General features: G+C 43.4%; 1 protein-coding gene across 1 annotated transcript; it reads right to left on the bottom strand.

Annotated features, from left to right (window-relative positions):
- Window positions 1-24,624: 24,624 nt before the first annotated feature.
- Window positions 24,625-25,608, bottom strand: MC3R (melanocortin 3 receptor). The gene has a single exon (XM_058178501.1). It carries the CDS (start codon window positions 25,606-25,608, stop codon window positions 24,625-24,627), a length of 984 nt encoding a protein of 327 aa, XP_058034484.1.
- Between the last annotated feature and the right edge of the window lie 635 nt (window positions 25,609-26,243).

Raw genomic sequence — 26,243 nt, 5'->3', positions numbered from 1 at the left:
AAAAGCCCTAAGGCTGTATGTTGATCAGGCACAAAAACTGTTTATGAAACCAAGCACAAGAACAGAAAATTGCATATAAATAACCCCCCTCCTTTCCACTTAACTCAGAACTATCGAGCACAACATCTGCTGGTAAATTGCCAATTAGTCTTGTTGACCAAAAGCCATACTGAGATGACTTTAAAGTGCTAAATTGCGGTTGATTGTCCACTTATGAATGCAAGCTGATTCATGGTTATTTTTTTTATGAAGCTTTTTACTATTGCATTCACCAAGATACACAGAAAAACAACAAAGCTAAATAATGAAACCAGCAGCAAAACATTGTAGAGTACATTATCTTTACCATGTTCATTTATTCTCCTTTGCGTGGCTTTCTCAACAGATATACCAGCTATACCTCCTCCTCTTCCTCCTTTCTGACCAGAAGAACTAATTCCGCAGCAAAGTGGAAGCAGAAGTGAGTTGATCAACTGAAACAAAACTTTTTTTTTTATAGAATAGAATAGAATAGAATTTTATTGGCCAAGTGTGATTGGACACACACGGAATTTGTCTTGGTACAGGTAGCCTTTGACTTACAGTATTTCGTGCAGTGACTGTTCAAAGTGACAACGGTACTGAAAAATGTGACTTAAGACCATTTTTCACAGTTACGACCTTTGCAGCATCCCCATGGTCATCTGAACAAAATTCAGATGCTTGGCAACTGGTTCATGTTTATGACCGTTGCTGTGCCCCAAGGTCATGCGATCCCCTTTTGCGACCTCACAAGCAAAGTCAACAGGGAAGACAACCGGGTGCTAAGTAAATAAACTGCAGTGATTCGCTTAGCAATTGGGGCAAGAAAAGTCATAAAATGGGGCAAAACTCACTTAACAAATGTCTCACTTAGCAAAATAAATTTTGGGCTCAGTTGTGCTTGTAAGTTGAGGACTGCCTGTATTTAAGATAATGGTTTGTATTTTTATAGATTAAAAGCTCTTTCCTCATATTCTTCTGCCTGTCTTTATTTTCAGCAACTTACCAAAATTCTACTCCATAAGTCAGATCTTCCAGAGAAAAATTACAGTGGATCCTCCCACCAGAGGTGCTGACACACTTCCAGGAATTTCAGTCCCTTTGCTATTCCATATCCCAATTGTTGATTGGCATTCATTTTTTAAAAAATTCCATTCAGCTGTATCTGATTGTCAGAGACTACATGAACAAGTCCTTGCAGTTGTCAACCCTGAAGTCAACCTGGCTGAAGGTTGGCTTCAGGATTGCCACCAGAGGTTTACTACAAGTTTGCACCGGCTTGGGCGAACTGGTAGTGATAAATGCTACTGGGTTTGTCCGAACTGGTATTTCCGACAATCAGCTATGCCGCGTGATTTATATTCACTAGAAAGCAGGATTTCCTGGCAAATCTAAATCGTGTGGCACAGCTGTTCCCTCCCTCACTGTTCTACTTACCTTGTTAAGCCTCCTTTTTCCATGCAAAGCATGTGTTTGGTGTGCACTTAATTACAGACCTTGGGTTTCCCCCCCCCCCCAGAACCACTAATACCTTTTATAAGATTGGTTCCAGAAATGAACAATTTAACAATTTGTACCTACTGAAATATTGGATGTGATCTTTCCAGCCTCTCTCAGAATTGTCGTTTTGAATTTTTTAACATGATGGAACCATAATTACCTCCCATGGCTTTTCATATTAACTGCAGTTAATTTGACTTAACTTCAATTACATTTCCATTTCATTAAGTCAAATCTGCTTTTGGTCATTAGCCAACACAGTTCTTTATCCTGCTTCTTTTTTGTAGTAGAGCCACTGATCTCCAGAGTTGAGCATTTCTGGTCTCAGTGATTTCTATCTTATTCTTCCACTGAAACCCTTTATGCATAGCTAAGACAAAGACCATTGAATCAATCTCATTGCCTAATAACTATGTGAAAATGTCAATGATGTTTTCTTACCAGCAAGACGGACTTGATTTTCCATTATTATTATTATTTTTTATTTGCATTTATATCCCGCCCTTCTCTGAAGACTCAGGGCGGCTTACACTATGTTAGCAATAGTCTTCATTCTATTTGTATATTTATATACAAAGTCAACTTACTGCCCCCAACAATCTGGGTCCTCATTTTACCTACCTTATAAAGGATGGAAGGCTGAGTCAACCTTGGGCCTGGTGGGACTAGAACCTGCAGTAATTGCAGGCAGCTGCTATTAATAACAGACTGCATTAGCAGTCTGAGCCACAGAGGCAACATTTCTTCCAGAATGTTGTTTATTTTGAATTTCCAATGTAGCATACACCATTTTTCAAAGACAGTACAAAACAAAACAAAGTAAGTAACATTCTGTTAGAACAACGGCCAGTTCTAGCATTCCAACAAACAGCCGAATAACTCAAGAGCACTACGTGAAGAAGAAAGAAGCCTAGGTGAGCCATGGCGGCATAGTGGTTAGAATGCAGTACTGCAGGCTACTTCTGCTGACTCTGGTTCAAAGTTGACTGCTGAGTCACTGGCTCAAAGTTGACTCATCCATCCATCCATCCTTCAAAGCTTAGTAAAATGAAGACCCAGATTGTTGGGGGCAATATGCTGACTCTGTAAACTGCTTAGAGAGGGCTGTAAAGCACAGTGAAGTGGAATATAAGTCTAAGTGCTACTGCCATTGGCTTTGATGGGACAAAGTCCATCCACTTTACCCTCTACACTTCATCCCAAGGAGTTTTCCTCAGAAGGAGAGAAAAATCTATGGGCATCACTCAAATGATTTTCATGGATATTTTAACAACCAAAGTTCTATACATACATAAACTAATTACTCACATCAAGCCTGCTAGAATGTGAGATGGAAAATTAGATGCTGCCCTATCTTGATTTTACGAAGTGATGATTTTGCACTAGATGGTATTTTGCAGGAAAATGCCTCCAATTGGATGAGAACAGATGCTCCAGAATTCATCACATGACATAGCAATGATGTGTATGTTTCTTCTTGCTAGAGGTTTAGAGATTGATTGGTTCTTGCTAGAGGAACCATAAGATGGAAATAGATCCAGTGTTACTCTGGATTTCCTAAAGCAAGGGGTTAAGACACCTAGCTGAATCCCATGTGACTTTAATATACGCTTTCTAAAAGTCTTTTTATAAAAATAAACTTAATACGGGAGCAAGTTGGGATGACAACTGGACACTCATCTGGAAAGGTTTAGAAATTGTCATGTAAACCAGTACAAATTTTACACAGGCAAGCAACCATCAAATGGCAGCTGGTACTGAACGGTTCTAACAAGGACTGCAATTATATTCGAAAAGGATCCTCAATACATGTGAAGTGAGTAAATTTGCAGCTGCTGTGCCTCTTTTATAGAATCCATTAGCAACATTTTGTCATAAGTTGTGCATAAAAACAGACTTCTCTATGGTTCTGAAATTGCAGTAATGGTTATTTGTCGTCATCTGGGAAGCAAATGCCATATAAAAGCCAGCTAATTATGGACAGCATGGTTTTGTTTTTACTCTTCCACTCCTCATCATACATGGGACAAGATGTTATACAATTGTAAATTCTTGTATGAAACTTACAGGCTGAAGTTCTGCCTTCTGTAAGAGTGGTGAATATGTGTAGCTCAGGTGTAGTATGAGGGTGAAGGTTCATTCCCCAGGCCTGTGGGTTGGTTTCCAAACATTGTTACCAGGCTAGGTAACATCTTCAGCAGAATATAGAGTCAGCTGTGAGTCATTAGTGAGAGTCCTGTGATTGGGAGGTGAACTGCTGTTGGGCGGGTGGTTGTGTGGGTTGGTTGAGTGTCGGTATTATCTCTGATTGGCTGTGTGGCAGTGGTGGGTTTCAATTTTTTTTACTACCGGTTCTGTGGTTATGGCTTGGTGGGCGTGGCATGGCTTGGTGGGCGTGGTATGGTGGGCATGGCAGGGGAAGGATACTGTAAAATCTCCCTTCCCTCCCCACTCCAGGGGAAGGAGACTGCAAAATCCCCATTTCTTCCTGATTAGCTGGGACATGGGAGGCAGAGAATAGATGGAGGCAGGGCCAGTCAGAATTTTTACTACTGATTCTCCGAATTACTCAAAATTTCCACTAGGCGGTTCTCCAGAACTGGTCAGAACCTGCTGAAACCCACCTCAGCTGTGTGGTTGATTTGGATTCTGAGGGGTTCATAGGCTGGTTGTAAGTCAATGTGTCTATTGATGGAATTGCTCGTGGAGTGCCAGGCTTTGATGAACTCATGAGTGTGGCGGGTGGTAGCATGGACAATGATTTTTGCGTTTCTCCAATGAAAATGGTGCTGTTTGGTGTCAATGTGGATACAGATTAAGGATTTGGGATCATGGCAAGACTCCCACGGATGACTTCCACCTGACCCATCACAAGACCCACACTAAACATACCCACACCTTAAGCCCTTATAAACATTCTACTCTCTTCTAGGGTACCGTCTTTTTTTGTTGCCCACTCTACTAAATCAGAAACTGAAACCTCTGCCTAATGGACAATTTGGAAGGAAGGGTATCCTCTATTTCCATTAAATTATTATTATTATTATTATTTATTAGATTTCTATACCGCCCTTCTCCCGAAGGACTCAGGGCGGTTTACAGCCAGAATAAGAACAGAACAATATACAATTAAAAACAAAATTTAAAAACTTATTATGCAATTGGCCGAAAATTTAAAAACATTTAAAATCTAAAAAACCCATTAAAATTCATCTAAAAATTTAAAATTTAAAAAATCTAACAAAAACTTAAGCCAGCTCCGCGCGAGTAAATAAATATGTTTTCAACTCGCGGCGAAAGGTCCGAAGATCAGGTATTTGGCGTAAGCCAGGGGGAAGTTCGTTCCAGAGGGTAGGAGCCCCCACAGAGAAGGATCTTCCCCTGGGGGCCGCCAGCTGGCATTGCTTGGCGGACGGCACCCTGAGAAGTCCCTCTCTGTGTGAGCATACGGGTCGGTGGGAGGCATGGGGTAACAGTAGGCGGTCCTGTAAGTACCCAGGCCCCAAGCCATGGAGCACTTTAAAGGTAGTAACCAAAACCTTAAAGTGCACCTGAAAGACCACAGGCAGCCAGTGCAGCCTGCGCAGGAGTGGTGTTACATGGGAGCCGCGTGCGGCTCCCTCTATCACCCACGCAACTGCATTCTGGACTAACTGAAGCCTCCAAGTGCACTTCAAGGGGAGCCCCATGTAGAGAGCATTGCAATAATCCAAGCGAGAGGTAACAAGAGCATGAGTGACTGTGCATAAGGCATCCCGATCAAGGAAGGGGCGCAACTGGCGAACCAGGTGAACCTGGTGGAAAGCTCTCCTGGAGATGGCCGTCAAGTGATCTTCGAACAACAGCCGTCCATCCAGGAGAACACCCAAGTTGCGCACCCTTTCCCTTGGGCCAATGACTCGCCCCCAACAGTCAGCTGCAGCTGCAGCTGACTGTATCGGGGTGCCGGCATCCACAGCCACTCCGTCTTGGAGGGATTGAGCTTGAGCCTGTTTCTCCCCATCCAGACCCATACGGCTTCCAAACACCGGGACAGCACTTCAACAGCTTCGTTGGGGTGGCCCGGAGTGGAAAAGTACAGGTGAGTGTCATCAGCGTACAGTTGGTATCTCACCCCAAACTACTGATGATCTCACCCAGCGGCTTCATGTAGATGTTGAACAGGAGGGGCGAGAGAATCGACCCCTGCGGCACCCCACAAGTAAGGCGCCTCGCGGTCGACCTCTGCCCCCCTGTCAACACCGTCTGCGACCGGTCAGAGAGATAGGAGGAGAACCACCGGTAAACGGTGCCTCCCACTCCCAACCCCTCTAACCGGTGCAGCAGGATACCATGGTCGATGGTATCAAAAGCCGCTGAGAGATCTAATAGGACCAGGGCAGAGGAATAACCTCTGTCTCTGGCCCTCCAGAGATCATCCACCAACGCGACCAAAGCTGTCTCCGTAGTATATCCGGGTCTGAAGCCGAATCAAACATTACACCACTAATACAGGCGTAATAATTATTATATTTTTTCACATAGGCAGATGTGTAGACTGGATTTGGCATTTTTATCCACCTAGGGAGTCCTTCCCAAGGAGCCAGGATAGATAGATGGTTATTTGCTAGTGTTAAAGATATTGCCACAGGATGTAAGCTGTTCGGTGTAAAGCTACCTTTTGCAGTTGACTGATAGTGATTTTTTTTAATGCTACTGGTATCCATGTAGCACTGCAGATATTTTGTGGTTGCATCTAGGCCTCCTATTACTTTTTGTACTATCTTTGCTTTCTTTTATTTATTTTTATTTATTTATTTATTTGTCAAGGACGTATTAGGTAATAAGTATAAACATGGATCGAATATATAAAATAGATACAAATAGAGGAAACATTAGGACAGGGACGGTAGGCACGCTGGTGCTCTTATGCACGCCCCTTACAGACCTCTTAGGAATGGGGTAAGGTCAACAGTAGCCAGTCTTAGGTTAAAATCTTGGGGGTTTGGGGATGAAACCACAGAGTCAGGTAGTGTATTTCAGGCATTGACCACTCTGTTGCTGAAGTCATATTTTCTGCAATCGAGTTTGGAGCGGTTCCCTTTAAGTTTGTATCTATTGTGTGCTCGTGTACTGTTGTGATTGAAGCTGAAGTTGTGGTTGAAGCTTTTGCCTCAATTGTTCTACTTTTATTTTCAGGTCTTTGTCTTTTGTGAGTTTCTCCAGTTCTTTTGCTTCTCCAGATACTGCCATGTCCACTCTCCAGGCTTTTTTTTTGGTCTTTATTATCAACAATTGTTAAGTCTGAGGTGTGATGTCAGTTTGAAGTGCTGGTCTGTTTGAATTCCGAAGTCCCAGAGCCCTTTAGGTTTTTCATTTTTCTATTACTTTGTCTATTTTGTGATCCTGCCAATCCTTGCTTGCAGGCAAATGGTATTTTTTGCAGGTTTTCCAAAGCTGCTACTCCGTCATGCCTTTGCTTGAAGTTAGTCTTGTGGCATCTTCTCACTAGGCAGTCCACATTTGCTGTCTTTTGCCGTCTTCTTAATTCTGGTTTTGTAGGCATAAAATTCCTGGAGACATGGGGGTTGCCAGCACTACCATGTTGCTTTCAGACAACCATACTTAGTAATTGGAGTAGATCTACCTTAACTAAGAGTGCAGAGAAGAGCAACAAAGATGATTAGGGGACTGGAGGCTAAAACATATGAAGAACGGTTGCAGGAAGTGGGTATGCCTAGTTTAATGAAAAGAAGGACTAGGGGAGACATGATAGCAGTGTTCCAATATCTCAGGGGCTGCCACAAAGAAGAGGGAGTCAAACTATTCTCCAAAGCACCTGAGGATAGAACAAGAAGCAATGGGTGGAAACTAATCAAGGAGAGAAGCAACTAGAACTAAGGAGAAATTTCCTGACAGTTAGAACAATTAATCAATGGAACAACTTGCCTGCAGAAATTCTGAATTCTCCAATACTGGAAATTTTTAAGAAAATGTTGGATAGCCATTTGTCTGAAATGGTGTAGGGTTTCCTGCCTCGGCAGGGGGTTGGACTAGAAGACCTCCAAGGTCCCTTCCAACTCTGTTATTATGTTATGTTATGTTAACTACTAGACTTTAATGAAAAGTCAAACTTTTCTGTATCTTTGTTATTTAATGGTTATCTGGGTTTTTAGCAACTTAACTATGGGATATGTTGAATGGAGGGAAAAACTTTGGGACAACCATGACCTGGATGACTGAGAATCTTCATAGACAATCGAGGAAAGAGAATATGTATAAGCTCTATGCAGTTACTCTAAAGTGAAGCAAGCTTTAATGGTTATTTCGGAAAAACATGTAAATACAAAGACAACTGTACTGGGAAAAAACTGCCCTCCCCATAATTAAAATGTATCTTTTAGGACCAAATAGATGAAACAAAAGGATGAAATGTTTTTCAGACTATCAGATTGGTGAGCAAGGGTAGAATGTAAAATTTGTTACTACCGGTTCTGTGGGCGTGGCTTGGTGGTGGAGGTTAATGTGACTGGGTGGGCGTAGCCAACTTTTTTTTTTTAACTTTTAAAAGAATTTTTTCTACCACCTCTTTGGCCGAAGAGGTTGTAAAAAAATGCTTTTAAAAGCCTGTGATGATCAGGCAACTCAGCTGGGATCGCCAGAGGAAAAGAAAGCTTTTAAAGGGTTCTGATGATCCCAGCTGAGTTGCCTGATCGCCAGAACCTTCAGCCAAAGAGGTTATAGAAAAAATGCTTTTAAAGGGTTCTGACGATCCCAGCTGAACTGCGCGATCATCAGAGGCTTTTTTTTTACTTTTAAAAGCATTTTTTCGGCCGAAGAAAAAATGTTTTTAAAAGTGAAAAAAACCCCAAACATTTGATGATCACGTGGCTCAGCTGGGACGGGGGGCAGGGATTTTTGCTACTGGTTCTCCGAACCATCTGCTGCCATCGCTACCGGATTGGGCCATCGGGTCCGAACCGGAAGCATTTCACCCCTGGTTGGGAGGTAGACCAAACATCTGCCAGTCACAGCTATGTAGTCCAGAACTGACAGTCTGATCAACTGCTTATTTTCTTTAAAGAAGATACTGTATTTGAAATCTTGCTTTGTCCTGGAAGGTAAGTGTTTTCTCATTTTACATCAGAAAGTTTTTATTTGGCTCATCCATTAAAAAACACAGTTAGCATATAAGAGAGAGAGATAGCAATGAAAGCCTCAACATATAACTGTCTGCATAACTCTTTATTTCTCTTCCTTTCCTTTCTCTCTTTTTTTCTTTCTTTTCCTCTTTCTCTCTCTCTGTCTCTCTTGCTCGCTTTCCCTTCCCTTCCCTTCCCTTCCCTTCCCTTCCCTTCCCTTCCCTTCCCTCCCCTCCCCTCCCCTCTCCTCTCCTCTCCCCTCCTCTCTCTTTATCTATCTATATCTATCTAATCTCAGTCCATAAAATCACCTGTAATATACTGAGCTCATTAAATCTTAGATTTGATGCACGGCGTTTAAGCCAATTGCTATTTTACTGAGATCTTGCCATCAGGAAATAGCTATTGCCTGTAGGATACTTTACAGGATTTCAAGGCATGCTGTTCCATTTGATAGCAAGTGCTGAAATTGAGGAATTGCCAATCGAAAGAGGGGACGAGTGATTGCTAAGCGTCTACTGCCAGGAACAATGAGCATTTTCCAAGCCACCATTCTGTTCAAATAAGGACTCATTTACATTGGATTACTACAACTATGGAAAAATGTGCCAGATGGTTGTAATAGTTGCAGTCAAGAGAGATCAGTGGAGGGTGGTTGGATAAGGGAAGCATTTTAAAGCAGTTTCAGCTCTATTCTAATTTTTCATAAGATGTTCCTTTTCCTGCTTATCATTTTATCTGCTTTGTTGTTTGAATGAACCGTCTCCCAGAGTGGGTTTGGGGCTGAGATACACACCTTTCATTTCTTCTATTATCCAATACTTCTTCCCTCTGAAAGCTGTTGACAGGTAACCGTTAATGGTGGGCTTAGCTTTGATTTCGTTAATCAAAGGGATAAGCTTGGTTAAGTGTGGTATAATACATTTGGAGATGGTCAAAGGCTATAGTGATATATGAATAATTTTGCAAAAGAATTGATTTTGGAAGGATTACTTTGGAAGGAAGATTTTCCCATAGAAATAGACTACAGTCTTTTTGATCATAAAACAGGGACATCAAGGAGATAGAGCTGTCATTTTTCTATGTTAAAGCTACCAAATCTAAGAAACAAAACTCCAAAATTATCAATACATTTCATAAAGTGATAGAAGGGAAAAAAATAGTTCTTTGCTGTCATCTAGTGGTTATCTGGATTTTTGCAATTCAGATCTGGTAGCCTATGTTATTCAGCACATTTTGCAATACCTGACTTGTATTATTAAATTTCTCCCAAAGTGGTTATAAAATGGTTATAAAAATGGAGCTCACCCCATTACGCGGCACTAGGGATTTGAATCACTGAACTGCCGACCTTTTGATCCAGAAGCTCAGCATCATAGCCACTGAGCCACTGAGTCCCTTAGATTTATCATAATTATAGATAAAAGGATACATGGAACTGGTGTTACACATTTGAACTTTGGGATCTTATGCAGTAATGAAAAGCGCAAGGAGACAAACAGCACACAGAGTCCATTTCATCCTGCAGTACATAAGTTGCATGAATTACTATTGCTTTAGTGTTTCGCTCCCTCACTTGCACACGTGTATATATTTTTTATTTATTTATTTTGTCACAACAATATATGTAACTATCATACAGAAAGGTTATATAGTATATAAAGGTATAAGCATATATATATATATATATGAAGAAGAAAAGAAAAACAATAGGACAGGAACGGTAGGCACGTTTGTACGCTTATGCACGCCCCTTATGGTCGTCTTAGGAATGGGGTGAGGTCAATAGTAGAAAGTTTTTGGTTAAAGCTTTTAGGATTATGAGAAGAGACCACAGAGTCAGGTAAAGTATTCCAAGCACTGATGATTCTGTTACAGAAGTCATATTTTCTGCAATCTAGATTAAAGCGGTTGACATTAAGTTTAAATCTATTGGTTGCTCTTGTATTATTGCAATTAAAGTTGAAGTAGTCTTTGACAGGAAGGACATTACAATAGATGATTCTATGAGTTAAACTTAGGTCTTGTCGAAGGCGACGGAGTTCCAAGTTTTCCAAGCCCAGGATTTCAAGTCTAGTGGGATAAGGTATTTTGTTGTTTACAGAGGAATGGAGAATTCTTCTTGTAAAATAAATTCATATTCAGCTGTTTTGGCCAACTGATGCATATAGATCTATGGCAGGCCTGTGAAACTGATGGCCTGCAGGCTGGATATGTCATATGCAGGCCATGCCCACCCTGGCCCCACAAAGGAAAAAAAAACATCGTGATATGTCACGATACATCCCGTGATGCAATCGAGTTTGACATCCCTGATCTACAGGATGCTCTATAGGTGACAGTTGCAAATATGGATTATGGGATTCCAAACAAATATCTTTCTAGCCTTCCTTCTAACCTTTGCTAGTCTTTTTATCCATCATGAGTCCCTTCAGGTTGACCTTTTGTTGACTAATCTTTTGATCCTTTTGTTCCATTTCCTTCAGTGTTTTAGTCCCTGGGACATGTTCCTTTCCCCGAAAGCCTTTTTGAGAAAAGGTATAGCACATTCACAAACACAAATGTTTGTTCTGTGTTCACAACACAAATGTACTAAGAACATTCATAATGGTAAAATTGCTTTGAGGCAATCTTATTAATTATTGTGGTTTTTCAAGGATTATTATTGCTGTATTCAGTGGTGATATTCAAGTAATTTAACAACTGGTTCCCTGCCCTAATGATTTCTTCCAACAACCAGTTTGCCAAACTGCTCAGAAAGTTAACAACCGGTTCTCTCAAAGTGGTGCGAACTGGCTGAATCCCACCACTGGCTGTATTATTATTGAGATTATACAAGGAATACCAATTAGAAATATCAGGTGGTAAAAAAAAGTGCAATAATTGGTTAAACGCTACTTCGAAGTTTTAAAACATGATACATCTTTATGTACCAGTTGTTGCTATTTTTCTTTAGGTAACCAAGAATTGTAAACAATAACGTGTGTTTCTTATCAGGGTAAATGCTACCAACACAACAAACCTGCTGTATCTGCTATAGTCAAATATTTATCTTCCTAGTAAAATAAGAGTGGAGACATAATTCTGTTTTGCTGCTCTTATTATCATGTGGTAGGGCTTAATAGTGGCTCTATGTTATGTCCATTCAGAGTCATCCTTCGGTTTTCTCCAGTGATGGTCTAGGCATCTCGTAATCCCTTTTAGAGCCTGCAGCTCCTCCATGAACCAGTGATGGGTCAAGAGAGATTGCATAGGTGCAATCCTGCCCAGACCTTCAACCGCCTGTGATTCTAAGCCAGGGGTGTCAGACTCAAGGCCTATGGGCCAGATCCAGCCCATGGGGTGCTTAAGTCTGGCCTGTGTGGCCGGCCTGGGAATAGCAAAGGACAGGCCCCATGCAACACTTTGCCAGCCAAAACAGAGTACGGTGGGGGGGACCACGCACCCCATTTTGGCCAGCAGAATGTTGCAGGGGGCCATAGTAGAGTTGGGAGGGATCTTGCAGGTCTTCTAGTCCAGGGGTGTCAAACTTGTGTCATTATGACATCATCGTGTGACATGTCGTGACTTTACCCTCTTTGCTAAACTGAGTGCGGGCATGACCAGCGCATGACGTATTCGGCCAGTGAGCAGCAAGTTTGACACCTTGTCTGAAATGGTGTAGGGTTTCCTGCCTGGGCAGGGGGGTTGGACTAGAAGACTTCCAAGGTCCCTTCCAACTCTGTTGTTGTTGTTGTTGTTGTTGTTGTTGTTGTTGTTGTTGTTGTTATTTTATTTACACAAAATGACAGTATACACAGCAAACGAGATAATTATGCTGGATTTCATATCACAGATCACTAGTCGAACACTTCCCAAGCGTTTAAGACTGCCTGATGTATCGGCGAATTATGCGAGCAGATCCCAGTAAGGTGGCCTTCTGCAGCTGACCAATGGTGATCTTGTCAGCGCCAATTGCTTTTAAGTGCTTGCCTAGGTCTCCCAGTGTGTTGAGTACCACTAAAACCACCTGCACTGGTTTATGCCAGAGTCTCTGCAATTCGATTGTCAAATCTTGATTCCAATTCTAGGAATTGAAATTTCATACAACTGAAAGTATCCAAGGTTGAGAAATACTGCTTCTTCCCTGACCTATCCCCATTTCTGTAGCTTTGATCATTTGTCCCCTTCCCCCCCCCCCATCCACATGTAATGCAAAATAGAAAATGTTACTTTTACCCATGCTTTTGCTGTTGGAGAGATCGGTTCAAATTTGTTGGTATGAGCTCTGGAATCAAAAGTTAAGCCAGAATTTCATTCAGCAGGAAAATCCATGAGTTCTGCAGAAAAACATCAGCATTTCAAATGGTAAGACCAGTTTTCATGCACTGCAGGAAAGATAACGATATGAAACCCACATATACTCTTTCAAGTTGTTTCTCATCAATTCTGCTGTTACCAGGTATAGCAATGTCGACTATCTACACTTTTTTCTTTTCCAAAATTGTGATATCTGGGGTATTGTGTAAATAATAATAATAACAACAACAACAACAACAACAACAACAACCCCTGTTCTAATCCAACCTCCTGCTCAAACAGGACACCTACATCATTTCAGACAAATGTCTGCCCAATCTCCTCTTACTCATAACAAAGATGTGACAGATTGTTGGGGGAAGCTGGGAAAGAAATGGAAGGGAGAATAGACCTTAAACATTGATGTGCCAGTGAGCAAATCAGTCAGCAGATTATCCCATAAATAGCAACATAGCTCAGGTGACAAAAAAAATATATATGGGAAGACATGTTTCAAAGTCTTCAAAAATATTCTCCCTTAATTAACTTGATACAGAAGAAAGTAGGTAATTCCCACTGCAGTTTTCAGCTCCTTGGGAGAATTCCAGCCATGTTGGGCCTCATTGCATGAAAGTGTTTTGTGATTCAGCGTCTTGGACTAAGCCAGCCTCATCTCTTTGTTAATGTTTTTCAACGTATTTTAAACCTAGGAAATAGGTTAGGTCGGTTTCTCAACCTTGGCAAGTTTATGCTGTGTGGATTTCAACTCTCTCAATTCCTCAGTCAGCACTGAGGGAATTGTGGGAGCTGAGGTCCCTCACAACTTAATGCTGCCAAGTTTGAGAAACACTGGGTTAATTCATTAGGGAATAGGTTAGGTGTGTAACTGGGATATTTTTATGTGCTGTGTTGTAACAGAATAGGAATACTGTAGAATAACAGTTTAACAGAGTTGGAAGGGACCTTGGAGGTCTTCTAGTCCAACCCCTGCTCAGGCAGGAAACCCTACACCACTTCAGACAAATGGTTATCCAACATCTTCTTAAAAACTCCCAGTGTTGGAGCATTCAGAACTTCTGGAGGCAAATTGTTCTACTCATTAATTGTTCTGACTGTCAGGAAATTTCTCCTTAGTTCTAAGTTGCTTCTCTCGTTGATCAGTTTCCACCCATTGCTTCTTGTTCTGCCTTATTCTTCCTTGGAGAATAGCTTGACTTCCTCTTCTTTGTGGCAGCCCCTGAGATATTGGAACACTGCTATCATGTCTCCCCTAGTCTTTCTTTTCATTAAACTAGACATACCCAGTTCCTGCAACCATTCTTCATATGTTTTAGACAGTGGTGGGTTGCTACTGGTTCTCCCCGGTTCAGGCAAGCCAGTAGCGATGATGGTGAGTTGAGAGCAAACTGGTTCCCTCCGACCATCGGTTGGGCCCTCCCACCCGCCCCTCCACTATACCTACCCATATTCATTCGTTTTTAGCCCCTAGTCCTTCTTTTGATTTAACTAGACATACCCAATTCCTGTAACTGTTCTTCATATGTTTAGCCTCTGGCTCCCTAATCATTTTTGTTGCTTTTCTCTACACTCTTTCTAGAATCTCAACAACTTTTTTTATATCACGGCAACCAAAAATAGATGCAGTATTCCAAATATGGTGTAAAAGTACTGTCTTGAGGAAGGATACAAGAATGGTATTGGAAGTATGTATTGCTATCCGAAATGGCAGAGGGTAGCAGGCTGTAATGTATTACTGTAAGTTTTGGCGGGAGTTTTAGGCGGGAAGTATCTCGCTTCTGATTGGATACAGCCTCTGGCTGAAGTGTATATAAGGAGAGGTTTTTCTCCAGAGTTTTGCTGGGTCACACTATATTAAAGAGCTGTTGTCACTAACCTGGTCTCCTGCCTCGTCAATACCCAAACATAACATTGGCGACGAAGGTGGGATATTGAGGCAGAGCACCAGAACAGAGCTGAACTCACTACGAGACTCAAACCCAGCAAGGTGACGGCGAATGCAGCGATGACCGGCTACACGCCACCCACTCCGTTTGACCCTGCCCAGGAGACATGGGGAATATATATGACCCGTTTCGAGAGTTTCCTGGAGGCAAACGAGCTACAGGGAGTCTCCGACAACCGTAAACGGGCTTACTTCATAAGCCACTGTGGGTCCGCAGTCATCGCCATCGCAGAAGCCCTAGCGGAGCCAACACCGCTACACTCCGTATCGTGGCAGACCCTTCAGACCCTCCTGAAGAATCACTACGCACCAGCCCGTCCAAATACGTTCGACGGTACGAGTTTGGGGAGCGAGGCAACAAGAAGGCGAGTCTATCAGCGACTATATGGCAGCCCTGAGACAAGCCTCCAAGCATTGCAGTACCGCGATCTGGACGAAGAGCTGCTGGAACAACTTATACGGGGGTCAGAGACATCCGTTTGAGGAGACGGTTGCTAGCCAAGAGCAACCTGACATTGGCAAACGCCTGGACGAAGCCAGAGCCCATGAGATGTCCAACCATGCAGCAGACACCTTACAAAGCGACTCACGCCGATGGCGGGCGCAAAGCCGAGCACAGTCCACCACGAAGAAACCTATCGTGAGTCAACCAGCGAAGAGGAGGAAGAAGTCCACTACACCGGAAAATCGACAAGGAAGACCCGGAGGAATGCGGAAGTTGCGGGCGACATCAGCGCCAAAGATGTAAGTTCAGGGCGCCATTTGCGGCGGTGTGAAAGGAAGGGCACCTGGCTCAAGTCTGCCGAGCACCCCAACCTTCCGCCGAAAATTCAAATCGGCCAATCAGAGCGGCTCTGAGTCAGAGATGCAAACCCCACATTCCGCCGAATTTCAAACCAGCCAATCAGAGCGAGATCGGCGAGGCGACCCGCGATTAGCCAGGAAAGAAAGAGCGAAGTCAAACCGAATGACTGTTACCATAGACCACGCAGCTACCCGCATCAAGAAAAGATCTTCACAAACCCGACATTGAAGGCGTACCGTGCCGACTGGAAGTAGACACAGGATCAGCTATCACAATCATGTCCTGGGACACTTTTGTGAAAGCCTTGCCGCACATCGCAAAGCGCAAGCTACAGAAACAACGGCCCGGGTGCAGGATTACCAGGGCAACCGCATCCCTGTTCGAGGGACAACGACCGTCGAGGTCAAGTACGGGACATACGAAAAGACCCTGCCCATCACGTTAGTCGAGGAACCTTGCCAAGCTTGCTGGGGCTAGACTGGTTCCGGGCGTTGGGAATGGGGTGACTGGCGCCCACCGGACGGATGCAACCTGCAAAACACCCTAATGGAGGAATTCGCAGACGATTCGAGGACCGTTTAGGCAAGTACAAGGGACCCCTATCTCCTTCAATTTAGACCCCAAATAGCTCCCATTAGGTTAAAGGCAAGGAGGGTTCCTTTGCACTCAAACCTAAAATCGACAAAGAGTTAGATAAATTAGTCAGCCAGGGGATACTAGTGCCAGTTGACCATGCCAAATGGGAGACGCCAATCGTCACCCCTATAAAACCAGACGGGTCCATAAGAATTTGCGCTGATTACAAGGCTACCTTGAACAAAGCATTGCAAAAGAGCGCCTACCCAGTTCCAGTAGTGCAACACTTATTGCACTCACTAGGCACGGACAAGTTTTCGCCAAATTAGACTTGGCACAAGCGTACCAACAGCTACCCGTAGATGCTAGCACAGCTGAAGCCCAGACCATTGTAACGCACCGGGTGCCTTTAAGTGCACCGGTTACAGTTCGGGGTGAGTGTGGCCCCGGGCCTATTCCAAAATTTGATGGAACGGCTCCTACAAGGATTACCGGGAGTCGTACCCTATTTCGATGATGTGTTGGTATCAGGGGAAGATTTAAGAGAACTGGGGAAGCGATTAAGGAAAGTTTTGGCCATTTTTAGGTCGGCAGGATTAAAAGTCAAAGCAAGCAAGTGTCAGATAGGGGTCGAATCTGTTGAATTTTTGGGCTATAGAATAGACAAAAAGGATTCACCCACTGAGAGCAAAGTCAAGCGATAAAGAGAGCCCCAGCACCCAAAAACAAGACAGAACTCCAGGCTTTCCTGGGTCTGGTAAACTTTACGCCGTGTTTTTAAAAGACAAGGCAACCGTTGCTGAACCGCTGCATAAATTGCTTGGAAAAACACTGCTTGGTCGTGGGGAAGTCAGAGAATAGGGCATTTGAGGCAGTAAAAGTTTGCTATCAAGCGATAGCCTGTTAATACAATACAACAACAGACTGCCGTTAGTATTGGTTTGTGATCGTCCCCTATGGAGTAGGAGCGGTACTTAGCCACAGACTCCCAAACGGCACTGAAGCCCCTATAGCGTTCTATTCACGAACAATGTCCCCGGCTGAGAGGAATTACAGCCAGCTAGATAGGAGGCTCTAATAGTGTCAGGGTGAAAAATTTCACGAATACGTTTTGGGAGAGACTTTGAAATTATCACTGACCACAGACCACTATTGGGATTACTGGCTGGCGACCGCCCAACGCCAGTGGCACTATCGCCCGGCTGACCAGATGGACTATTTTCTGGCCGCCTACTCTTACAAACTGCAGCATCGACCTGGAAAGAGCTGGGGCATGCGGACGCATTGAGCAGATGCCCATTGCCCGGGAAATCGAGGACCCTACTCCGGCGCCCCGTTCTACTAATTGACTCTTGGGACTCTGGCCCAGTCACATCGCAGGAAGTGGCTCGGCCTCCTACCGGGACATTGTTTTAAGAACTGTAATCGGTTGGGTTCAAGGGATGGCCGCTGTGCCGGGCGACGTTTTAAAGAGTTTGTAAAGAAAAGAGGGAATTGTCTGTGCAAGGGGTGCCTGCTCTGGGGGATAGGGTGGTAGTTCCAGAGAAGCTGAGAAAAAGTCCTGGAACTCCTGCATGAGGGTCACCCAGGAATTGTAAGGATGAAGGGTTAGCCAGGAGCTATGTCTGGTGGCCCCTAATGGACAGGGAAATCAGTGACAGGGTTGGCCGATGCCAGGTATGTCAGGAATCCAGACCACTACCACCTACGGCCCCAGTGTTGGAGTGGGAGAAACCCCAAGGCCCTTGGTCCCGCATACACATTGATTTTGCCGGCCCCTTCCACGGCCAAACATTTCTAATTGTGGTGGATGCATTCTCCAAATGGCTGGAGATCATCTTAATGAAATCCACAACCGCGGGAGCTGTCATTGCAGCACTAAAACACCTTTTCGCCACACACGGGCTACCGGACACCCTCGTGTCCGATAACGGCCCACAGTTCACCGCAGCATTATTTGAAGGGTACCTCGGTGGAGACGGCATCCCACATGCCCTCTCAGCGCCGTTCCACCCTGCGTCGAACGGCCTTGCTGAACGTTTTGTTCGGAGTGCGAAAGAAGCGCTATCACGAAGCGGCCCCGGCGATTGGCAGGCACAGATCGACGCATTCCTAACCGTCCAACACAGGACCCCCTGTGTGGCCACCGGCCGCAGCCCAGCCGAGCTGTTAATGGGACGGAAGCTACGGTGCCCGCTAGACCGGCTACACCCGAACTACATGCAGGACGGGTTCAAAACAAAACCAGATAGAATCCGGGAATTAAACATAGGAGACTCAGTGTGGGCACATAATTACAGCGACGGCCCAAGCTGGAAGAGGGGAATAGTCATAGACAAAACGGGCCCCAAATCTTATCTAGTGGAAATAGACGATGGCAGAGTTTGGAGGCGCCACATAGATCAATTAAGAAACAGATTGAGCGATAAGGCAGAATTAGGCGAGACCAGCCCTGACTATGATTTAATTAACCCCACAGCTGACTGGAGCCGAGAACAAACAGAAAGCGAAGAACCAAACAGAGACTTATCTGAGTCAGGCGAAGTCCAGCGACACCCTCCGGTCCCTCTAGAGGACAGCAGGTCCGAGCCGGCAAATAATCCAGGGCCGGATGGCCGGGAGGAGGAGCTCAGAGGAACGAAAAGCCCCTCCGGCAAGCTCGACTCAACTCCAGAAAGTGAACTGCGCAGGTCCGGGAGAGTCAGGAGACGCCCCACGTACCTGCGGGACTACGTAGAGAAGTAATATGCAAATATTGGCAAAGTGCCTTCTGGGAGGGGAGGAGTGTAATGTATTACTGTAAGTTTTGGCGGGAGTTTTAGGCGGGAAGTATCTCGCTTCTGATTGGATACAGCCTCTGGCTGAAGTGTATATAAGGAGAGGTTTTTCTCCAGAGTTTTGCTGGGTCACACTATATTAAAGAGCTGTTGTCACTAACCTGGTCTCCTGCCTCGTCAATACCCAAACATAACACAGGCCTTCTTGTGTCATCATGGCATCATCACGTGATGTATCACGACTCCCCCCCCTTACTAAACTGGGTGCGAGCATGACCAAATGGAAGAGGGGCATGGTAAACACAGTATCCGGTAACTTGAGAAAGATTAAATTTTATTTGAATTTCTCTATTAGTTAGTTTTGCAGACAAAAGGACAGAGTGGCACTCTGCTTCTTTGGGTTTGCTAGCAATGGAAGGGGCTAAATTTTTCCTCCCTCTCTTTCTTTGTTCTATTTTATATAAACAGTCAATTACATTCTATCTAAGATGGGTTCATTGTTGATGGAATTTCAAAATCTTTATTACTGCAGTTATATGATTCTCTCTTGAATCTACGCTCACATTTGTTAGGCAACTTCTACTTTTATAAGGAATGGAGCAAAACGATGTGCCCTCTCTAAATTTTCTATACTCTTTGAAGAATTTTATAAACCTCAGTGGAGAAGAATAAAATGAAGGCTTGTCTCTCTCCCTCCCCCGAATGTACTGGTGAGTGAAGGATGGAGGGATTTTCAGGGAAAAAATAGGATTCTCCTGTTAGCTGCAATATTTTCCTACAACCTCAGATTATAATAAAAGCATGTTTGTTAAGGAACATTAGGAATAGCAGCTGAATACAATCCAGACATCCCTGGTTCAATGACCGCTCATACAGCGGCTGTTTCTACTTATGTGCATGGTCCTATTTAATATGTCTGTTTGGGCTTTTCTCAGTAGCAGCTCTATTGAGAACGGGAAGATTATTTTTTCTACCTGGTAGTTTCAGATGCAGAAGCTTGTCTAGAATCGGAAGAACAATTCCAGGGGGTGCATAAGAGTAGTTTCCATTGCATCACTGACACTCAACCGATCTCATTGTGCATATGTTGATCACTGACAATAAAGATTTGAATTGAATTGAGAGAAAGAAGACATTAACCCCCAATTTTGTGTGCAGTCTGCTCAACAGTCCTTTTTCTGCCATCAGTTTTCGATGTTTCTTTTCCTCCCCTCTGATCCAGTGGTGGGTTTCAAAACATTTTACTACAGGTTCTGTGCGTACACCATGGCTTGGTGGGCATGGCTTGGTGGGCGTGTCAGGGGAAGGATACTGTAAAATCTCCATTCCCTCCCCAGTCCAGGGGAATGATACTGCAAAATCCCCATTTCCTCCGAATCAGCTGGGACTCGGGAGGCAGAGAATAGATGGGGCAGGGCCAGTCAGAATTTTTACTACTGGTTCTCCGAACTACTCAAACTTTCCGCTACCAGTTCTCCAGAACTGGTCAGAACCTGCTGAAACCCACCTCTGCTCTGATATTAAACAAAGGTTTTAATGTGTACAAGTCATTTGGGCCTCGAAGATGCTTCAGTATTTTGCCAGGCCACTTTCAACTCCAAGACATCCTTCATTTCCATTATGTTGGAATAATTGTTGAAGGAAGATTGCAAAGAGGTTTTACACCGAAACCAGATAGAAATGTTTCAAGGGCTAATGTGGCCGTAATTGGGTTCACTCTGGTAGGATTCAATAATTACAGTACTTTCCTCTATCCTGCTAATCCATCCATTAATATCTTATAAAAGAGAGAACAGTTGGCAGGTAATTTCAGGCCCATTTTATTCAAGACATTACTATTTCTTCAGCAGAGCTGTTTCAGAGAACATTAAGTGCAATTAATTCAAAGTTGTGACAAAGGCAAATAGAAGTGACAACTAGAAAAAGTTAAGAAGCGGGAGTACAACATCACACTAAGTGGACAACAGTCAAGAGTAGATTACAAGAACAGAAACTTTTAAGTGACATATGGTGCTCAAATACACTTCACTCTTTTCCTGTGGAATTTTCTTTGGTGCTTTTTCCAGCCAGAAGTAAGGACACAGTCACTAAAACTGAAATACCTTGTGTCAAAGTAAGTGCTCTAGAACAGGGGTCTCCAACCTTGGCAACTTTAAGCCTGGAGGACTTCAACTCCCAGCTTTGCTGGCTGGGGAATTCTGGGAGTTGAAATCCGCCTGGTTTAAAGTTGCCACAGTTGGAGACCCCTGCTCTAGAATTCAGCCATTGTAACTTATGAACCTTTGAAACAACCAAATTTACACTTAATAGTATGAACACCACACAGGTTTATTCTCAACTAAAAGGATTCTAAGGTATTCCAGGTCATACATATCCTTAAGGGTGGTGAACACAATTAAAACAAATGAAAAATTAAATTCCCTTAGAAGAATATAAAAGTAAGCAGATACAACAGCTATACTACTTGTAGAACTAATGCTTTCCTAGATTTTGCTAGATATAATTATTCTGGTCATCACAGTAATGGCTTACAGGTTGTTTTTCAGAGAAACATGGCATACCAAAAACTGAATTGAATTGAGGCTTTGTTCTAGAACTTCATTTAGAGTAATGTTTCTGTAAAAGACCACTGCACAACTATCGGGGATCTTCCCTGCAAACAGCATATACAGTGGTGCTTTCTGAGCTTGGCTGTTTTCTTAGAAATGTTTCATTATCAAACTAGATAACATTATCAGTGCGTCATCTGCAAGAAACTAAACAAGCTCAGAGAGTACCAAGGACCCAACAGTCCAACCCTGAGTTACAAATATTCTCTTCAAAAGCATATACAGGTTAACTTTAAAGTCCTTTGTAAGTCACGATCTGTATGACTACCAATATTATCCCAAAATTGGTTTATTTGAATCAACCAGTTGGATTGAGTCAATATGCTAAACTGTAACAACAACAAACCACATTTAGACTTAGCATGTTGAATGAAATGGTGACACATTTGAAAAGTATTATAGTAGTTTTCAAAATTAGTGCAAACTATCAAATGTAAGCTATTTCCAGTTGATTGTTCTCATTGTTCCAGAGACAGTTGTTAAACGGTGAGATAAATGGTGATGAGAATAACCCAAGTGTACATAATACAAAGCCAACTTTAAGACTTGTGGACTTTAACTCCCAGAATTCCTCACCCATCAAAGCTGGCTGAGGAATTCTGGAGTTGAAGTCCAGAAGTCTTAAAGTTGCCAAAGTTGAAGACCCCTGCTTTATAGGGTCTGTGAACCAACTCTACCTATACGCCTGAGAGTTGGATATCCCTCTGGATACATTCATTAGTTATAGATCAGTTTTTCCCAACCTGTTAATCTCAGATGGGCTGGACAACATCTCTCATCCTCAGGCAATACATCTGGAAATAAGTCATAATAAATTTGATGAAGTTGATCATAGAGCATAATATTGTCCCGCTAAAGGTATATTGAGAGCAACAGATTTAGAATGGGAACAGTTTCACTCGAGTCATCAAAATTGAAGCCATAGAGTAAACCAGGAAATGTTGACACTGGATATAATATTTTATATCAGCCATGAATCTTAGACGCTTTCTTGGCAGCTCTTTTCTGCAGGTCCATTTCAAGATCCTCAGCAGGTTGTCTTTCCATGGATCAACCTGGTTTGCAATGGACGAGAGATTACCAGGACATCCTTGACTATATAATAAACTGGGAAACAGAAAATCACCTCAGAAGGAAGTGACTGCAATCCATTGCCATGTCTTGCCTTGAATGAACAATATTCAATAGTCCAAGTCAGTGGTGAAATCCAATTTTTTTACTACTGGTTCTGTGGGTGTGGCTTGGTGGATGTGGCTTGGTGGGCATGGCAAGAGCAGGATACTGCAAAATCTCCATTCCCTCCTCACTCTGGGGCCAGCCAGAGGTGGTAGTTGCCAGTTCTCTGAACTACTCAAAATTTCCGCTACTGGTTCTCCGAACTCAACATTTCCGCAACTGGTTCTTTAGAACCTGTCAGAACCTAATGGATTTCACCCCTGGTCCAAGTTCCACCCACCAAAGTCTTATTTTTTTTAAAGAATGCATTTGTTATTAAATCACAATTCTGAATGTACACACACACAAAAACAGTCATGGCAGTTGTTAAATGGGTCACCATGTCATGGAACCATAGAATAACAGAGTTGAAAGGGACCTTGGAGATCTTCTAGTCCAACCCCCTGCTCAGTCAGGCAATCCTATAGCATTTCAGACAAATGGTTGTCCAATCTCTTCTTAAAAACTTCCAGTGTTGGGAGCATTCACAACTTCTGGAGGCAAGCTGTTCCACAGGTGCTTTGGAGAATAGCTTGACTCCCTCTTCTTTGTGGCAGCCCCTGAACCCACACCAACAAGTAATGAACGGTATTCTTCTCCCTCGTTTCAAATGAAGAGAATCCAGAAGGCCAGGGAACTCGGACTGGAGGAAGCATGAACCACACAAATCCCCATCTGCGCTTTCTCCTCCGCAGGCTTTAATGAGCTATGAAGCACCCGGACCCATGATCCACAACCCGAACCCGGCAGGCTCCTTCTAGTTGAATGGTGAGCCCGGAGAGAAGCAGGAATTGAGCTACGTGCGCTTCTCATCCACCCCCCCGCGCCCCACAGCCCCCGAGAACAAAATCAAAACGCTCCGTAAGAGAGCGAACTTAATTCCGAAACTCTTCCGCTGCCGATTTCCTTGCTTCTAACGAAAAGGATGCTTAGATAAGGCAGAACGACGTTGGTGACAGGCGCTTAAAATAATCACAACACAGCGGTTTGCCAGTGAATAATAAAAACGATGATTAAAGCGCGGTCCTAAACAGAAGATCGCTGTGATTTCTGTGAGACTTAAAGCCAAATAAATAGCAGCGGTCCTTCTGAAATGTCGAGGAGCTTATTCATAGGTAAGAACACATCTTAACACTCGGAGTAGCAGCTTTATAAAATAAATCAATCGTCAATTAATCAAATCTTTTGCATGGAGAACAGCAGGTTTTCTGTCTCAGACCCACACTCACCTATAGTTTTAGGTAATTATGTGGAGTTCTCTGAGAACAGCTTTCCAAGCCTATGTTATGCATCTATTGAACATCTTCCTCTTTATAGTCCTGTTCAAAATGTTGGAAAAAATAATAACAATTATGGACCTCCTTTTAATGCAATTAGGGAACGTGTCTCTTGTCCCTTCCCAGTATTTCTGAGTTTGATGTCCTTTTTTCTAACTACTGCCAATAGTAGGAGACATTCTTGTGTGCTGAAAGACCACTGGAAAAAGAAGGGAAGGGAGAAGAAGAGGAGGAGGAGGAGGAGGAGGAGGAGGAGAAGAAGAAGTAGTAGTAGTAGAAAGCACTTTCTCCCAGTTTTTCTTCCTTTCTTGGCTCACTGCTAGCAACTGGCAATTGGAGAAAGAAAGGTATTTAGGATTTTTGCTTCAGCGTTTTAACCAGTTCATGTCATCACTTTCCCCGATATTGTATTTTCCGGATGGGTCAAACTGCAGCCGTGTTCACTTCAAGCAGTCATCATCTGGAAAGGCGTGAAGATGAGTTCAGAGCATGCATTGCCCCGTGCTTATGCTGTAACAGCCACAAGCCATTTCCTTGAAGGTCTTTCTCATCTCCAGACTCCGGAAAGCATATATAAGAGGATCAATGACTGAATTGCACATGATAAGCACCAGGTAGGTGTTGAAGTAAGAAGCATAGCAGAGGCAGTGTGGGTTGGTGGGGCAAGAAATGATGAGGATAAGATGGAGGAAAAAGGGTGCCCAGCAAATGATGAAGACACCCAGCAGAATAGTAATCGTGACAGCCCCTTTCATGCAGGTGCGTTGGTGGTGGGGGACCCCATCCACCGGGAGGGCAGCAATGCGCTTGACATGTAAGCGTGCAAACAGGAACATATGGATATAAAGCAAGGCCATGAAGAAGAGCATGGTGAAGAACATGGTGATGAGGCAGACAATGACCGTTTTGCTCTCATAGTAGGCAATGAACATGATGCCACAAAAGACGCAAGCGGTCCAGATGACCCCAATGAGCGTCAGAGCTTTCCTCACAGTCATGATGCTGTGGTACCGGAGCGCATAGAGGATGGTGATGTACCTGTCAATTGCTATGATCAAAAGGTTGCAGATGGAGGCAATCAAAGAGATACAGATCATGGAGTCGAAAACGTTGTCCATGTTCTGGATGAAGTGGTCATCGATGGTTAAGTAGCCCCCGCTCAGGATGGCAATCATGAGGGTTTCCAAGGCATTGGACATCCCCATTAGTATGTCTGCCACAGCCAGGCTACAGAGAAAGAAGTACATGGGGGAATGCAGGTTGCCATTCTTGATCACTGCAAGGATGACCAGGACGTTCTCAAAAAGGCTGATAATTCCAAGGATCAAAAACACCTCGGCTTTGATGAAGACTTGCTCACAGAATTCATGACCTCTTCTGCTGCCAAAAAATGAATGGTTGACTTCTTCAGTGGCATTAAACAAGATGGGCTGAAACCTCAGAACCCCGGGTGCTGTGGTGTTCATCGTGAAGAGCAGAGATTCAGGTTTAAATGCATTTATGTAGGGGGAAAAAACAACCCCTTAAAAGATAAAATCCACCAGAAATCCCACTGGACCCTTTATTTGAATGAGATCAGTTGTAAAAAAGAAAGAAAGAAAGAAAGAAAAATTCCTTATTCTTATGCAGAGTTCTGAATCCATCAATCCAAAGAAGTTAGTTCCTTTTTGTGCCAGTAGAATCTGAGCAAACAGCAAATGCAGGAATTTGAGGAAACATCATTTTAAAGAAGAGAAATGTGGCAATTATGAGTCCCTATCAAAAGAAGCCTCTTGTGGATTTAATATGATGGGTTTTGCAATCTTGGGACTTTGTCTTGGGATCCCCCAGTTCAGTCAAGACAGATCTTCTAGCTTCATCAATAAGGATAGAGTAGGAATAGGAGACAGAAAGATAAGGCAGCCAGGCTTGCATTGGATTTTATACTTTCATCAATGGAGAGGAAACACTCCTACTTAATCATCTGTGACTCACAACAACCACTAAAAAGCAACTTCTGGCTTGACTGATGGTTACCATCACAGACTGCATAATCCTGATCGCTCTCCAATTCAACATTGCTTAGTGCCCTCTGGAGGTCAGAGAGAGGATAGGTGTAAAA

The sequence above is a fragment of the Ahaetulla prasina genome, chromosome 3, assembly GCF_028640845.1.
Source record: "Ahaetulla prasina isolate Xishuangbanna chromosome 3, ASM2864084v1, whole genome shotgun sequence".
Taxonomy (NCBI): domain Eukaryota; kingdom Metazoa; phylum Chordata; class Lepidosauria; order Squamata; family Colubridae; genus Ahaetulla; species Ahaetulla prasina.
This window is presented reverse-complemented; position numbering and strand designations above follow the sequence as displayed.